Raw genomic sequence first — 17,192 nt, 5'->3', positions numbered from 1 at the left:
TTTTGTATTTTATTTAGAGACAGGGTCTCCTGAGTTGCTTAGCGCCTCACTTTTGCTGAGGTTGACTTTGAACTAATGCCTCAGCTTCCCGAGTCGCTGGGATTACAGGAATGTGCCACCGTGAGAGCAAGGGAAGACTTTTAAACCATTATCCAAACTAAAATTCCCTTTTGCAGCAAGCTGTACAACTGTAAGAAGGGGCAGAGTACAGAATGAAACATCAGGTGTGTAACTTTGCCTGTGTAATTTAAACATATTGAAGATTCTGACAAGTTCTCTCTTTTGGAGAAAAATATCTCCCTTAATGTTGGCCATCTGTGAGCAGAATGATGCACAATAGTTTTAAATCTTCCTGATACTATAACAAACCAACTGAACTTTTTCAAAAATAAATAAGTAAATAACTGAAGGCATGGGAGACCAAGAAGCCGAGTGCATGCAGGTGCTAGTTTCTACCCCACCTCCAGCCACCAACGGTAGGACATAACCAGCGACCCACACAACCTTCCTTACACTAAAAATGTGACCTTCCTCCAAAACACCCGGGACCTCTGCGGCCTCCCCCCACACAGATCAGGGCAGCTGCCCTGACGCCATCCGCTCTCAGCACGTGGTTTACACATCGCAGCCTCACATGCGTCCCTCCAGAACACCACTCCCGATGTCACAAACTTAGACAATGAGCCTGTGAAGTGACAGAGCCATCCTGAAACCGGGAGCGAGGGCTGCACTGGAGAGAGCAGGGCACAGTGTCCAGGAGACGGTGCCACCTGCAGGGACAGCCCAAGCCCACCTCGCCCACCAGCCGACTAGGCCCAGCAGAGCCAGTGAAGGTGGCCCCTGCGGTGCATCCTCCAGGGGACGTTTAAGAAGCAGAAACAAAGACAGTCACAAGCAGCGTGTGCAGCACGAGCCTGTCCAAGTTTAATGACAGAAGGGGACGATCAAACCCCACACCGGTGCTTTCACAGGCACACGGATTTCGGGAAGGGGCTGAGAGCAGGGGGTGGGGTCGCCTGCAGAGGGAGAGTCGGGCCTCTGTTCAGCACAGTCCTGTGCTTTTCTTCTAACCCATTCATTATGATCGCTCTGGAACTTTTTGAAATGAGTGTTGTCTTAAACAACTTCGATTTCAGGACAGTGGGAAAGGCCTTCTGCCCTGATCCCTGAAACGTCCAGGAAACGATGAGGGAGAGTCGGGAAAACAAGCTGCAGAGACTTGGAGGTGTCGGCACCCCCGAGGCCACCGGCAAAGCGCGAGCAGAGCTGGGCCGGTGATGGAGGTGGGACCGTCCAGCCCAGGCAGGGCCCAAAGCCACCAGGCGGAGCCCAGCAGGCCCGCACCCCAGGTGTCCCGAGGGCTGCGGCACAGCCCGTAGGAAGGCGAGGTCACTGGGAGTCCCCTCTCCCCAGGAGCCGGGCAGCCTTGTCAGCAGCCAGACTCCTCCAGAGAAGAGACCCTTGGGAGTCGGCCCAAACCCCGCCGGGCCACAGGACCCCAGAAAGGCCTATGGCACCCAGGGCTCGGCTCCTGTGGGTGGGAAGTGGCCAGTGAGCAGAGCTCCACACCAAGGGGAGCAGAGGAGGCCCGGGCAGAGGCGGCTTCAGGACCCGGGGTGTTTCTGTGAAGCACGGAGGGCACGTGAAGCTGGTGCAGGGACAGGGCTCAGCAGGGGCATGAGAGGGGCTCTAGCAGCAAGGTCCTGAGCCGGCAGGAAGGGCTGGGGCCCCTGCCAGGAAAGCAGCCAAGGCCCCAAAACAGGCCCAGGGCTGCAGCAGCCACTTGGCGTGGACAGGCGCTGACTTCTCGAGTCTTGCACTGCGGTGCTGCTCCAAGGTCCCCAGGGCACCGGAGGGGTGCCAGCAGGTCCCTCCAGTCAGGGCCCGAGCCACGTCCCGCTCACCTCTCTTCACCTTCTTCCTCTTCCTTCCTGTCTTCTTGGATGTTTTGGGTGAGGTATCTAATTGAAGATGGAGGCAGTTCAGCTCTGGCTTTTAAGGAAAGAGAACCTGAGAAGTCACGACTCACATCAGAGCACACTCTCTCTCTCTCTCTCTCTCTCTCTCTCTCTCTGATCTCTCTCTCTGATCTCTTTCTGATCTCTCTCTCTCTCTCTGATCTCTCTGATCTCTCTCTCTGATCTCTCTCTCTCTCTGTCTCTCTCTCTCTCACACACACAGAGCCACACCAGCCTGGTAACCTCCCCTGCACGTGCTCAACTCAGTGCCCCCCTGAAACAGGAAGGATGTGTGGCAGGTCTCAGCCTTGGATTCAAGGTCAAGGTCGCCGGCAACTGAGGTAAGACCAGTGACCAGTCTTACAGACCCCAGGATGGCAGCTGACTGGCTGAAGGACCGGCCTGAGGGAGAGCAGGTGTGCTGGGGACAGACAGACGCACAGGCGGTGGGGAGCAGCCCAGCGCAGCGCAGCACCGCAGCGCGGGGACCAGGAGCAGAGGCATCCCCTCGACCAGGGAGACGGGGCTCTGGTCTCCTCTCCCAAGTGAGCCTGGCAAAGGGCGCTGGGCATCCGGCATCAAGTCCCGGGGCGGGAACGCAGCAGTGCTGTGGCGCTCACGGAAATGCTTGTGATGCTCTGCCCCGAAAGCAAGGGCAGGCTGGGCAGGGGCCCTGGCAGGGGAGGACTCTACACAGAAACCATTTCCCAAGGCAGGGCTGGGGCGGGAGGAGCACAGGGGAGGTGCGAGGCCTGGGACCCATCCCCAGCTCCAAAAGAAGAAAGAGCACATCCACCCGAGTGAAGTCTCTTCGCGGCGGCAGAGCCGCGGAGCCCCTCTGACCTACCGAGGAGGCTCCCCAGGAGCCACCACAGTGGGAGGATCATGCCGCACCCTATGCAGGCAGATGCGTCCTGCCTTCCGCAGACCCCAGGGACAGCAGCTCAGCGTCCCCGAAAATAAGTCCTGCGTGAAACAGGGAAGTGCGAGCTGGAGGCTTGGCTCCCGCTGGGGACACTGAGAAGCATAGGGCCAAGGCCAACACGCAACAGTGTCCTCCAGCATCCTCTTGTGCACACCCCATGCACATGGGTAATGAAATGCCAGACGTCTGTACCAGGTTAACAAGTACCGCAGTTACCACCGTGCATCCTGAGGTGCAGGTCCAGGCCTGTTAGCTTACGGCACTTTCAGAATGTTCGATTATCCACTCAATGGCAGCCCACCCCTGCAGCAACACAGAAAAAGGCACAGTGAGACATTCTGCAGCATACTGCACCGAGGAGCCACGAGCCTGCTGACAGCAGCAACTTGTCCATGCATCTCCCTCAAGTTCGAAACGAGCTGGCACGTTTTCAGTGCCTGAAATTGTCTACTGTGTTAGCAAATCGACATCCCACTCCAGCTTTCCCAACGCTGGCATCCCTCTTAGTAGAACACAGCAGGTCCTCATCCCCCAGAGGCTTGCAAATGCAACCCTGATGCCCCAAATCCCAGCCCTGAGCCGGCTGCCTCGAGGCCAGGGAGGCCCTGGGCTTCAGGTCCACCTGCACCCCTACCCCCATCTGCACAGGCTCAGCTGTTTCTGAGCATATGGAGAGACTGGTCCATCTGCCTCCTTGATGGCAAATTCCAGCTTGGAAGACGACTCCTTTCCCTCGAAGGAGTCATCCAGGCCGACTCCTCAACCCTCCAATGCTACAGCCTCTTACGAAGAGAAGCAGAAGAAAGCCAGATGTGGCTCCACAGCATCTGCCTGGTTGTTCTCCAAGAAGGTCTGAGGTAGCTTGAGCATCACTGGGTACCACCCCGCCCCCCGCCCTCCTGTAATGCTTTGTTCCAGCAACTTTAGAAGCCAAGCACTTCCAAACGCCTGAAGTGCACACAAGGGGCACATCCTCCATGAGCTCTCCACAGGCACAAGCTCTCCCCATTGGGCTTTCTTGCCCTACTTCCCCTGAGTTGAGCAAAGTGACTGCCTACGATTCTCACACCTGGACTTTTCTTCTTGTGGGGGGCGGGGCAGGGTGGTACTGGGGACTAAACCCAGGGTCTTATACACTGGGCTACAGCCCCAGCCCTTCTTATTTTTTTAGACAGGGTCTTGCTAAGTCACCCAGGTGGCCTTCAACTTGAAATCCTCCTGCCTCAGCCTCCTGAGTTCCTGAGACTACAGGTGGGTGCAGCAGAGCCTTCCTCAAATCTACCTTTTCTTTAAAAACATAAAACTTGGGTAGACAGGCTCTTCCATTTGTGACTAGTTAAATGCAGGTACATGGTTACACCAGTTGGTGGCTTAAGCGTGGAAATGTTAGGAGTCAGATAGGTGAGGATGGCGGGAACACAGGTTAAGAGAACAATTCTAAAAAGTGGGCCCGCTGGGCTGACCCCCACAGGCTTTCTTTCCTAAGAAGTAATTTACCTGCATCCCTGCTGGACTAAGAGGACAGGCTATGTCACATTCCTCAGCAAAGTACCTGTTATCTTCAGGAGAAATCCAGGCCCAAAATAATGTTCATCCAGGAACCCAGACCTTATTTTTTTTTTTTTAGGATCAAACTTTTTTTTTTTTTTTTTTTTAGGCTTTAGTAATTCTTTTTTTTTTTTAATTGTAAACAAATGGGATACATGTTGTTTCTCTGTTTGTACATGGCGTAAAGGCATACCATTTGTGTAATCATAAATTTACATAGAGTAATGTTGTTTGATTCATTCTGTTATTTTTCCCTTCCCCCACCCCTCCCACCCCTCTTTTCCCTCTATACAGTCCTTCCTTCCTCCATTCTTGCCCCCCTCCCTAACCCTAACTCCCAGACCTTATTATTGGTGATCAGATCCTGAAACTCAGGGAGATAAGGATAATTCCTCCTAACCATAAAATCTGTAAGAATGTATGGTTAAGAATCCAATTAGAACCCTTCCTCAGGGGCCAAAGTGACCTAAAATTGCCCTGGCAGTGGATACTTGGAAGTCTGATGTTACCCTGTTGTCAAGAGTCAAGAGGTGGACGTGGGTAGGACACTGGAAACTTCTCTGGGATCCCCCACAAAACTGGAGTGCAGGAGAGGCACAATGTCCCTCTCCTCTCTGAGAGGACCCGCTCTCTCCCTTGAGAGTGTCCCCTTTCCCTTTTCCTACCCATTCAATAAACTCATTCCTGTCAGTCTGAGTGACATGCCTGAAATCTTTCTGACTTGATCACAAGAATTGGGGCTGGAAGGGGGATCTTCATGCTGCTTCAGTTTCTCAGAAGGCCCCAACTCTGTCACAGAAGGAAAGGAAGGACAGACCAACTGATTCAGAAAACTAAGATGGAAAAGTCAGGGTGGGAGGGGTGGGGCAGGGAGGAGGTGAGCCAAGGAGAGAAGCAAAGGCCCTGCTCTGGCAGGCAGAATCACCTTCGCCTTGAGGAACATCTTCCTTCCCAATGTCCAAACTCATTCCACCAGTCTGCTAGTGGGGAGGGACACCTGGACTCCCAGATCACTCTCTGCCTCCACCCCAGCCTCCTGGGCACAAAGGGAGAGCTTTGAACAGACCCTGGGATCCATCCCTTCCCCTCTCACCTCCACAGAGCTCACTCCCAAATCTTGCCAGAGGGGGCTAGGTCCAGGGGAGCATCACAGCTGGGGGCACTCAGCCACAGCCTCCCGTTGCATGTTACCTAACCACCTGGTGGCTGCTACCCAATAGCCCAGAACAAGCTGCCCAACAGCATGAGTACCCACCACCCTCCAATGTTGCGTGGTGGGCTTGCCTTCGCAGAGCCTCCAATATTTGAGCTCTCTCTCTGAAGGGGGAGCTGCCCTGGCAGCTTCATACTCCAGGTCTGCCCCATACTTTCCCTACTAAGGAGAGGAGCCCTATGGCTCCCTTCAGGACCTGGCCAGCCTTTGCCTGACACTGGTTTTGAATGTAACTGTGGGAAATGCTACGGAATTACAAGCTCAGTTACAGATGGAGATTCCCAGCACCTAGGAGGACTTGTGGGACGAAACATGTCTCCTGCTTCACTTGGCACTTAACATTCAGACCACACACAGGACCCCAGACTGGTACGAACCTTCTTGGCATTAGATGATATTGTGTTGGCCATCAGACTTTCCAGGTAGCTGCCAAGGCTAATCCCCTTCACGGTGATGATGGCTTCCTGTGTGAGCACTGTCCTGTGGGAGAGTCATAGGTGAAGAAGTGGAGAAGGGAGCCCCCCACCACTGCTGTTCTACGAGCGAACCCCAGGACGAGAAGTCTCACTTTCCAGGGTTCTCCGGATGAGGTGTGTACACCAACCTCTCATTCACTGACACCAAATTTGTGAGTGTGATCTTTAAAAAGAAAAAAAAGAAACAATAGCTTTAAGTTCTATTTCTCTTGCAATTCTTCCCAAACCATCTACCCATGTTCTTCCACCCCAAAATTAACACTGAGCAGAGCCAGAGCAAACATTTAGGCACCAAAAGTCCAAACACATCGCGTCCTAGGGACACCAGAGCGCAGCTCTTCCCACAAGCAGCTGACACCTATTGTGAGCAGTGTTCTGGCCTCCAGGATACTTCCAAGCTGCCAGATGCACCAACGGGTACAGGAAAGGGCAGTGCCCAACCAACAGTAGCAAGCTCTGCCCTCTTGCACCAGAACCTGGTCTTGGGGCCCTGGCTCCCGGGACTGCATGGGGCAGACCCCAGCATCCACATAAAGACTGGGGGCCTTGTCTCCTCAATGCCACTTCCTGTGAACAGTCAGCTGCCTCATTCAACAAGGTTTCCTCCTGAGGCCTATTTAAGAACTGGGCTCCAGCAGAGCACTGTGAACAGAATTTTCTGATACCATCATCCTCCCTGATGTGGTGGCTGCAGACACATGTAGTGAATGAACACCTAGAACGTGGCTAGTGTGACTAAGAAAGGGGGATTTATTTTCATTCACTCCTAATTAATTTATTTACATAGTCACACGTGGCCAGTTGGCTCCCACCTAAGACAGTGAAGCGCTGGAATTGTTATCAGCATTTAACTCAATTTACCCTCTTCTCCAAGAGCCAGTTTCAACATAAAACTTTTATTTGTTTGTGTCGTTTGTTTGAGACCAGGTCTTGCTTTGTTGCCCAGGTTGCTCCTGGCCTCTAGCACTCCTCAGTCCTCCCTACTTAACCTCTCAAGCAGTTGGGATTTCAGGAATTTACCACTGTGCCCAGCAAGACCATTTTTTAAAAAGTTTAAGTTGTCAAAAGCAAGATAACCTTTCAGCAGTGACAAACACTTATTTTCTGCCCATGTAATAATTTCACTGAAAACCTGTACTGTCCCTGCTCCTCCATAGCAGGCCAGCCTCTGCCTGCCCCAGCCTATCTGTGCTCTGATACTAGGGACACCCGCTAGCCTGTCTGGGAAGCTCCTGCCATCTTCAAGCCCCTGGTTCCCCTTGGCTCCTCTCTGAGGTTCTCCCATGGCCCCGTGGGGGCCTTGCCCTCGTGGTCCACACGCCTCCATCTGCACAGGCTGGTCAGGTTGTCTAGGGGGCGATGCACCAGCGAGGGCAGAAACATCTTCCAGGATTGCATTACCTGCCCTAGCATGATGCCTGGCAGACAGCAGGCACCGATGTGGTTAGTGGAACCAATGAATGAATGACTTCAACCAGTGCTGTGGCTCAGGGGACAAAGTGGGTGAGCCAGAGGAGGGGGCACACGGAGAAGGAAAACTGCACATGAGCATGGTGTCGGGATTCCTCCCAGAATGGCGCCTTTCTGTGGTTACAAGAATAAGCAGTATTGGTAAAATGAGCCATTTTCCTAGCCCGTGCGTTTTCCCCTCATGCTCTTTGAACCTGCATCCGCTCGATGAATCTACATTATTTTAATTGAAAGAAGTAAAAGAGGACTGAAGAGGGAACGTGGCTCTCAGCATGACCACTAGGGTGGAGGGTGTGGCACGGGGCAGAGCTCTTGCTGGCATGCACAGGGCCCTGGGTTCAATCCCAGCACTGCAAAAACACAAAAGCAAAACAGTCAGGATCAGTACACACACACCTTACTCCCAGTGACCTGGAGGCTTAGGCAGGAAGATCACAAGTTCAAGGCTAGCCTGTGCCACTGAGTGAGATCCTTTTGCAAAAAATAAAAAATAAAAAGGACTGAGGATGTAGCTCAGTGGTAGAGCACCCCTGGGTTCAAGCCCAGTACCAGAAAAATAAAAGTAACTGAAAACCTGCTAGAGATGTGACTAAAGTCACCTCTGCTGCTGGGAATCAGGACAGTGATTTGTGTCCTATCACCTCCTCTGGCTGCTGGTTAACCAGTGTGTTCACTTGGTGACAGTTCATCAATACGGGCCTCGTTTGTCCCATTCCTATTAACTGACATGTGACTACAGGACATCTTTATGGGCTAGCATGAAAGGTACAGCATGCATACACTGAGATGTTCAGAGCAGGTAAGCATAGCTGTCTCCTCAAACAGCTGTTCTCTCTTTGTTTAAAGCATTCACAATCTTTCTTCTGACTTTTCTGAAATACACAGTCTACTGTCATTATCTATAATCACCCTGTGGAGCAACAGCTCACGGAGACTTGGTTCCCTTATCTAATTGGACATGTGCATTTTTCTACATGTTTATTATATTTGTTTTTGTCTTTTAATTTTTTTTTCTAACTGAGAATTGAGCCCAGGGTACTTTACCACTGAGCCACACCCCCAGCCCTTTATTTTTTATTTTGAGACAGGGTCTCCCTGGGTTGTTGAAGCCCTCCCTAAGTTGCTGATACTGGTCTCAAACTTGCAATCCTCCTGCCTCAGCCTCCCAAGCTGCTGAGATTATAGGTGTGTGCCACCACATCTGTCTTTATTATGTTAGAATAAAAAACAAATTTAAAAAACTCTTAAATAAATTTGGAACTTCCTATGAAAAATCAGTGCTCACTGAGGCCAAAGCCAGGCTGGAAGTAAGACTAAATGAAGGCGCTACGCACCATCACCAGGCAACGGCTAAGCGCTGCTCTCCTAGGCCATTGCTTACATTGCTGGAACAAAGTTCCATTTTCTTTTCCACGGGATCCACAACAGAATGCTCTTTGATGTATGTCAAAGTCCTACTGGTCCCCAAAATCTAAAAAACAAAATGAAACTAATATAGTAACATGTTAAAATTCCACTTGCTAATTAATTCACCTGTTTACTGGACAAATGATGGTAACTGGGAAATGGACAGAGCAAAGTCTAGTCTTCGGGCGCTCCATTTCCATAGGTGACAGACGATGAAAAAATAAATGAGTTCAGAGCTAAGTGTATGGCAGTAACTACGCTTTGACAAAAGAATGGGGTGAGAGATGGGGATCACCAAACTGGCCCAGAAGGCCCCTCTGCTGGGGAGGAAACGGGGATGGACTCTAGGGGTCAGGCTGGAGGGACGTCAGACCCAAGCTGTGATGTCCGAGCCCTCACGCAGGAGTCTCTGAGAGCGCCAGGAGCAGCAAGGGGCCACACTTAGGACACAGTCACCAGGGAGGTGCCTGCCGCCGAGGCCCGCCTGCTGACACCCTGGACCTGGGGCTCGGGTCTCCAGGACCGGGAGCCGACAGCTCGCGCTGCAGCGCTGTGCATCCCGGCATCCCGAGCAGATGGAGCGACCGCGCTCCGTCTGGGGCAGGCGGGGTGGGGCCGCGAGGGGCGCAGGGGGCCCGCGGCCACCACACGCTGCCGGGTGGGCGCTCACCGCGCGCACGAGGCCGGGCAGCCCCCACTCGGTGCTGAGCAGGCGCAGGCTGTGCAGCCGCCCGCGGCCATCCACGCGGCGCTCCAGCACGTCCACGCCCACCACGCACGGGTTCATCGGGTTCGGGTACTTCCGCATGGCCGCCTTGATCACCGTGTCCCACGGGTGGCTGGCGGGAGAAACACAGTCAGCCAGAGAAGTAGCGACCTGGAGACGCTGGGCACGCGGAGCGAGCAGCAGCAGCGGAGCGAGGATGCTGGGCTTCCAGGGGATGGGCAGCGACCTAGTGCTCATTCCCTGGGGTTCAACGCTTTAGCCAAACGAATCTATCAAGTCTACTCCAGGCCCAAAGCCTGGATGCTGTGAGCCGTGCTGCTGGCGAGCCCTGGGGCAGGGCTCTTCCCACACCCAGTCTGGCATGCCCACAGTAAGCTGCCCTTGGCGCCAGGCCCCCACACCTGCATCCCTAGCCCAGGTGCCGCACAACGGGCCCTGGGCTGCAGGATTTTCTTCACCTGACTCAGGCTGTTTCTTCTCCCAGGCACTCAAGGAGGCAGAATCCTTTTGTTGAGGGGGCGGGGCCTCTCTGCAGTGAGACAGCACTCCCATCTCCATGGCATGTGGCTCTCCCTGGTGCTGCTGGTGGGGAGAGGGCACCCGGGGTAGCCAGCACCAGGGGGTGCCTTCCTACCTGGCTGTCACAGTGAATACAGGCTGAACCCTACGTTTCAGCTGGGCCTGTGATCCTACATAACCAACTGGACATCTGGCAGCTCAGAATATTATCATAGAACAAGTACCATGCCTGCCTTATGTGTATCCTGAGCAGGCTACTGCTCCTAGCCAGGCAAGTGGTATTAAGAATCAACTACAAAAGTCCCCGACTTACCATCGTTGGATTTAGAATCTTTCAATTTCATGAAGGTGCAAATGCATACCCAGTCTTTCTGGTTTTGACTTTCAATACCGTATTCATAAAGTCACGTGAGACACAGCGCTCATGTATTCTGATATTTATCATACGATGGGCTCTGTGTTAGATGGTTTTGCCAGGTGTAGGCTAAGGCAACTATTTTGAGCACATTTAAGGCAGCTAGGCCACCTGTGGAGTAGGGTAGGCATACTGAATGCATTTTCAACTGGCAATCACTTTCACCTACCATGGTCTATCAGGATGGGACCCATGGTAGGCTGAGGTGCTGCTCTGCTTTGTTCCAACTTCTAAATGGTACGTGACCAAGCATCCACATTTTTATTGTAAAAATGTGTTCATTTTTTTTGTAAATAAAGAGAAGTAGGAATACATTTATCTACAAGTCCCCTTTCCAAAAACAACCATGTCAACATTCTGACATGTGTCTGCCCCTTACATCAGCACAAACCCCTCAGCTTCCAGGAGACTGGGCCATCTGGGAAGATGGTGAGCCACAGGAATGGTCACCCTCCCACCATGCCCACCTGCTCATACAGGCTCACAACCCTACCACATCCCCAGAGCCTGTGGGAGCCCCAGGTGCCCCCAAGCTCTTCCTAAGGCTTCCCCTGAAGGATACCACCTCCCTCTCTGACCCTGAGCCCTTGCTGAGAAAAGTGACTGCTTTCCCCCTGATCTACCTCCTGCCATCCAACAAGCCCAAACCATGTACACAGCTGGCACTGCTTTCCTGAAACCATGGGGCTCAGGCCCATTTGATGGAGCCAACCAGAGGGTCACCACCATATGGTGGGCATGCACCTTCCCCCCAGAACCTTAAGGGGCTGCTGTCAAGTCTGCCAACCTATCCTCCCTTCAGGATGTGCTCCTCAGGATGCCTGCAAGACCCCTGCAAAGAGAAGTCTATCTCCATAATGCCATCATCTCTCCAGATGCACCTGGCAGCTGTGAATAGACCCAGACCTGGGTGCATGCACACACTCATGCACCGGCACATACAAGCATATGTGTACACACACTCACCTTTTTAAAAAATTTAAATGATGTTCCCCAGCATCAAAAAAGAAAAATTTACTGGGATTATACTCAATGAGTTTATTGTGCACTTTTTATAACTGATGAATTTTCCTATATCACAAAGCTCTTTTCAAAAATATGACTTTTAACAGTTGAATAATAGGTTCTCCTATGAATATTCAACCAGTCTCTTAGTGTAACTTATTTTGACTGCTGCCAGTTTTGCATTAAGTCAGGACAGACGTGAAGATAATAGATGTGTATAGTAGGTAGTCTTCTAATATATCTAACTTTTTCTTAGGATAAAATTCTAAAAATGGAAGGAGTAAACCTAATATCAGAGATTATGAACAAATTAAAGTTTTGTTCCAGATCTGCTGTCATTTTTAATATAACTGAATGACCATTAAGTTACTTTATTCTCATACACCTCTTGTCCTGTAGGTCAAAAGGTCTGCAGCAGGGCCTGATTAAAACCAGGCTTCCCAGCTCCCTATCCTATTTCTATGGCATTCAGTAGCCTATAGATTGTGAGGGCCCAATCTACAATCTTCTCTTTAACAAAGAAATGCATAGACACAGTTTTCACATCACAGAATCTTGTCACTAGGTTAATGCAGCCATTGGCTTTAACATAAAGGGCTGAGGGCACAGAGATCTGGTTGGTCTTTGATCCCTCTAGAATATCCTGAGAGCCAAACACAGACACACTCGACCCCAGATCTAGGTAAGGAAAGAGAATCTAAATGCCTGAAAAGCAAAAAATCACCAGAAAGAACTTCTCCATAAACAACCCATGGGCTTCTGAGTTGAGTTCCATGAAACAGAATGAACTACATCTTCCAAAATAAAATGATCTCAATATTGAGAGATAATTTGCATTAAACTTACCACAGATAACTTTTTTAAACAGATAGACCTTTATTTTATTTATTTATATGTGGTGCTGAGAATCGAACCCAGTGCCTCGCACATGGTAGGCAAGTGCTCTACCACTGATCCACAACCCCAGCCGCATAATTTTTTTATATAAAAATTTTGCATCTGTTTGGTTGATGATTTAAACAAAATACAACCTGCTTAAAATATGCACATAATTCCATTAATTACAGCAGGATGAGCCCAGAAGTTAACACAGACATAGTAGAACTGAAGAAAAGGGTAAAATAACTGTGACATCTTTAAAATAACAAGGTCTAAACAGCAAGCCAGTAGCACTCCCGCTGGCTCAGCATTTGATAGCCACTCAACTGGCAAAGCTCAAGTCTGGCACAAGCAAGGGCTGGAAAGAGCATGGTAGACATGAAGGGCTGGTGGACACAACAGTCACAGAAGTGACTTACCTGGAGAAGTTGATGACAGACATGCCCCCGCACTCCCACCACCAGGTTTAGGAAGATGAGGACTTTGTTGTAGCTTGCTTTCAGGAGGAGTGGTCCCTAGCTATAAACTAGACAATGGGGGGATCTGAATTCTGTCCCCAAAGGGAGGGAGGTCTCTGCTGCCACCCACCCAGTAATGGGTTCTCCATGCAGCTGCATCTTCCATGCCCCCAGGGTGGGAAGGGCACCAGGCACCATCTGTGCCAGGGTGGCTAACCCAGGGAAGGTGGAAGAACAACCCTGGCTTCCACCCTGGGGCTCTCTCTAGGCACAGCTGGGGGTGTCAGAGGAAGGAAAAAGAAATTCCTTCACTCTGAATTTTGCCAAAAATCACCCAGGAGTATGGGCAGAGAGTGGGGACATAGGTGAAACCGGGCTTCCAGAGACAGTCTGGGAGATGGCACCAGGTACTCACATTCTAGTCTAATTTTGCATATTTCTGAAATTTGCATAATAATTTTTTTTAAAGTAGATAGCCACAAATAAGACAAAAAGGTCAGCTACATCCCACGGCCCGGAGGTTCTTAGGGCACAGGACACAGGCTGGGAGTGCCAGAACTCTTTTAGAAGGTGACTACCACAATGCCGCTGAGACATTACTGGCCTTCACTGTACTGACTTTTAAACTGATGTTGCAAAAGCAATGGAGGTAAAGTTCTGGCATATCACCAGCGGTCAAGGCAGGACTCCAAACCACAGCCCAGTCACTGTGTTCCTCAATGCTGACACTCGAGAAAAAGATGCCAGCTTCTCTTAGGAGATCTGTGATGAAATGGTAGAACAACTAATTTTATTGCCACTTAGTCCCTAAGTACTCTCCTCTCTTTTCTGTGTGAAGCAACAGGAAATGCGCTCAGACCTCTTGCACGGAGGGACTGGGCATCATGGGGGACTGGGCAGCTGTTCAGGCTGGGAGACCAAATCACCATCCAGGCCTGTACCTGGAAAAATAGCACACACACTGCCTATTCCAACTTGGGATCTGGCAGACTGTTCTAGAAGATTAATAAACTGAGCCTGTTGTTTTGAGGCAAACAACTGGTAGTATCTGTTGCCAAAGGTAAGATTTGATGGAAACTGGAATTGCAAGAAACTTGCCTGGAGCATGTTGACTGCAGCACTCTGCAGGAGGGGTGAGCACTGCGTTCCAACGCTCATGCAAATGTCACTGAATCACACCTGGGGGGCAGGGGGGACCTACTTAGCCCTAGGGTTTCAGCTGGTTCCTCTGCTCTTTACAGTTTTATTTCAGATTTTATTTTGCAACAAATGTTTAAGAAGTCAGCATTTGCTCTGTCACAGCAGCAAGGAATAGCCACAAATTACCAACCATACCTGTGCGAGACTGGGGTCCATCCACACACTCCAACCAAAACAATACGGCACAACACAAACACAGATGCAGGTATGAGAATCAAGCTATCTTCGACTAATCCAGACTTTGCAAATAGTAGGTTAAAAGTGCCACTCTTCCTGCTGATTTTTGGAAAATGCAGCTTTTTTTTTTTTTTTTTAACATTATGTTAGTGCAATAAGTCTGTTACTGTTAATTTTAATGAATATTTTGAAATTGTATTTTCTAATAAGGTGTTGATAGACATAATCCATATAAACAAAACTGTTAGAGGTCTCCAATATTTCCAAAGTGTTAAGTGGTCCTGGGGTTGAACAGCTTGAGATCTGGTGGCTTAAATGGGCCCTTGACTAGTGGAACAGAAACATACACAGGGCTGACTACTGCAGTGAGCTTTGTAAGGGGAAAATTTAATGTCCCTTCAAGAAGACAATGGACAAATTGTGGCATATTCATATGATGGAATATTATATAGCCTTTATAACCAATCTATACATGTATCTATACACACGCATCTATACTTATGTGTTCTTATATATAGGTATATATCTATCCTTATTGATATAGGTATCTATTGAAATCAATATCAAGTCACATAGATATCAATAAGGACAGATCTTAAAAACCTACTGGTAAGAAGAAAAATTGCCAAAAGATCTGTCCAAGGTGATGCCATTAATATCTGTTTCTAAAAAATTAGTGCATATGTTCTGTGTTCATATACATGGATGGACATAAATGTAGTCAACTGGACCTTTGGCACAAAGATCTGGGCAAGGATATCCACCAAACTCACCATCCCTACTGCCTTTGGGGAGAGAGGAGGGGAGAGCAGTAGGGAGGGATGATTGGGTCTGGAAGACTAAAAGTTTAAATTTTCTGTAAATACTGAAATTATGGAATTGTACTATTTAAAACAGGTGGCATACATTACAGATAGGTGTGGAGTGGTATGTAATTTAGATTTAGTAAAGCTTAAAACTTAAGTGGGCCTAGACACAGTGGCTCACACCTACAATCCTGATTTGGGAGGCTATGGCAGGAAGACCACAAGTTCTCAGGCAGCCTAAGAAACTTAGTGAGACTCTGTCTCAAAAGAAAAATGAAAAGTGCTGGCGGTGTGGCTCAGGGGTTAAACACTGCTGGGCTCAATCACCAGAACCAAAAAAAAAAAAAAAAAAAAAAATTAAATAAATGGTTGGTAGCTAAAAATGTCAGCAGTGACTTTTCACAGCTGGCACTGCTCAGCCAGTGCTCCACTACCAGCGGGTGGTCCTCCTCAACTGGTCCACAAGGCAACTGAGCCCCTGCTTATGATATGTACAGAATTCAACTTCTCCCTCTGCATCCAGAGAATGACTCACCCACAGCCCTAGGAACGCAGCAAGCTGTGCAAAATAATATATCTTATCAAGTCTAAAGCTTTCATAAAAAAAAGTTTCAGAGGTTTTGAAGGTACTTGGTAAATGTTTAATATAATTTTACATTTACAAAAGGCCACAGAATGACAATTCCATTTCATGCAATAATCTCTCACGCAAAAACAAAAGGCTTTTTTCTAAGTAGGGTCAGGGAATTTAAAAATCTTGCTCCTTTAAAAGACTAAAGAATGCCTTTGGATCAGTGCCTTGGAGAAGGCCACCATCAAGTCAGGAGGGCACTTTCGGGCAGCTCTTAGGCTGCTGGAGGCTTCCATGCCTACTAGGGAACTCGGGGCCAAGATCCCCAGGTGCCTTCTTCCCGTCCAGCTTCCTCTTGGGCCCGAGCCCCCGGGGGACCCTCCTAAGATCTGCTGGATGTTGAAGATGCCTGCTCTGCACGATCTCCGCAAAGCCAGAGCTGGCTCTGCAGAATCCCTGCCTGGGACCTCCCGCAGCACAGGAGAGTGAGGGCACTGCCATCAGGCCTGCCCGCATGAAGAGCAAGGACGCTGCCATCCGCGTGCCCGCATGGGGAGCGAGGGCACTACCAACAGGCCTGCCTGCGCTGGGAGCGAGGACGCTGCCATTCCCCTGCCCTCACGGGGAGCGTGGGCACTGCCATCCCCCTGCCCTCAGGGGGAGTGTGGGCACTGCCATCCCCCTGCCCTCACGGGGAGCGTGGGCACTGCCATCAGGTCTGCCCGCACGGGGAGCGTGGGCACTGCCATCAGTTCTGCCCGCACCGGGAGCGAGTACGCCGCCATCAGGCCTGCCCGCATGGAGAGCCAGGACGCCACCATCCGCGTGCCCGCACCGGGAGCGTGGGCACTGCCATCAGGCCTGCCCGCACCGGGTGAGGCCTGCGCCCGGTGGCCTGGACCCTCGCCCCGGGGCTGCCACCCCCGCCCGCGACCCCGCGCAGCGCCAGGTCCCGCCGGACTCGGGCCAGCGACGGCCGGGGAGCGGAAGGCGCTGGTCCCTCTCGGGATGCCCCGGGGGAGCCCAGGTCGCTGCAGACCCCACCGAGGCCCGCAGCTGCGCCTCACCCGAATACGTGCTCGGAGCTCCAGACCTTCATAGCCGCCGGCACCGGCGACTCCGAGCTCCGCACCCCGCACTCGGCAGCAGAGCGCGCGGCGCGGCGCGGGCGGCGGGGCGGCGCCAGGAAACGCCCCCGTCACATGACCGGGGTGTCCCGGCTGCTAAAACGCGGATGCGCAAGCCGAGTGCCCGACCCACGCCGAGGCTGCGGGGGCTGCGCCCGGCGCGTTCTGCACATACCGAGGCCCGGCTCCCGCGGGTGTTCGGAGTTCTCCAAAGCCTAGCCGAAAACCCTGCTTCCACTGTCGCGGCCACTTCCGTGGAAAACAGAACCTGCCACCCCGAAATCCTCTCCCCTGAGTGGGTATCAGTAAGC

The 17,192-nt window shown here is 51.1% G+C and overlaps 1 protein-coding gene across 6 annotated transcripts; it reads right to left on the bottom strand.

Annotated features, from left to right (window-relative positions):
• Nucleotides 1–793: 793 nt before the first annotated feature.
• Nucleotides 794–16,950, bottom strand: PRELID3A (PRELI domain containing 3A). Of its 6 annotated transcripts, none has more exons than XR_013758771.1 (7): nucleotides 16,822–16,950; nucleotides 9,668–9,836; nucleotides 8,972–9,061; nucleotides 6,213–6,283; nucleotides 6,022–6,124; nucleotides 3,076–3,186; nucleotides 794–1,992 (listed from the first exon to the last, which is right to left on the bottom strand). XR_013758771.1 is itself a non-coding variant. In XM_079108931.1 (7 exons), the coding sequence occupies exons 1-6, from the start codon at nucleotides 16,851–16,853 to the stop codon at nucleotides 3,133–3,135; spliced, it is 519 nt and encodes a 172-aa protein (XP_078965057.1). In that variant the 5' UTR covers nucleotides 16,854–16,950; the 3' UTR covers nucleotides 794–1,992; nucleotides 3,100–3,132. The 6 variants fall into 6 exon arrangements, 4 of the variants coding, with proteins under 4 accessions (XP_078965057.1, XP_078965055.1, XP_078965056.1 ...); XM_079108931.1 differs by having other exon boundaries at nucleotides 3,100–3,186; XM_079108929.1 differs by having other exon boundaries at nucleotides 795–1,961; nucleotides 3,091–3,186.
• Nucleotides 16,951–17,192: the final 242 nt, after the last annotated feature.

The sequence above is a fragment of the Sciurus vulgaris genome (assembly GCF_902686455.1).
Source record: "Sciurus vulgaris genome assembly, chromosome: 13".
NCBI classification, from domain to species: domain Eukaryota; kingdom Metazoa; phylum Chordata; class Mammalia; order Rodentia; family Sciuridae; genus Sciurus; species Sciurus vulgaris.
The sequence above is the reverse complement of the archived record's forward strand: the minus strand, read 5'-3'. Positions and strand labels throughout refer to the sequence as shown.

Bases quoted from the DNA above. Each gene is read 5' to 3' on its own strand.
- PRELID3A (XM_079108931.1), bottom strand. From the start codon at position 16,853: ATGAAGGTCTGGAGCTCCGAGCACGTATTCGG. The intron at 9,837-16,821 runs GTGAGGCGCAGC...TTCTCCCGCCAG, and splicing joins AGCTCCGAGCACGTATTCGG to CCACCCGTGGGACACGGTGA. The intron at 3,187-6,021 runs GTTCGTACCAGT...GTGTTGCTGCAG, and splicing joins TATCATCTAATGCCAAGAAG to GGGTGGGCTGCCATTGAGTG.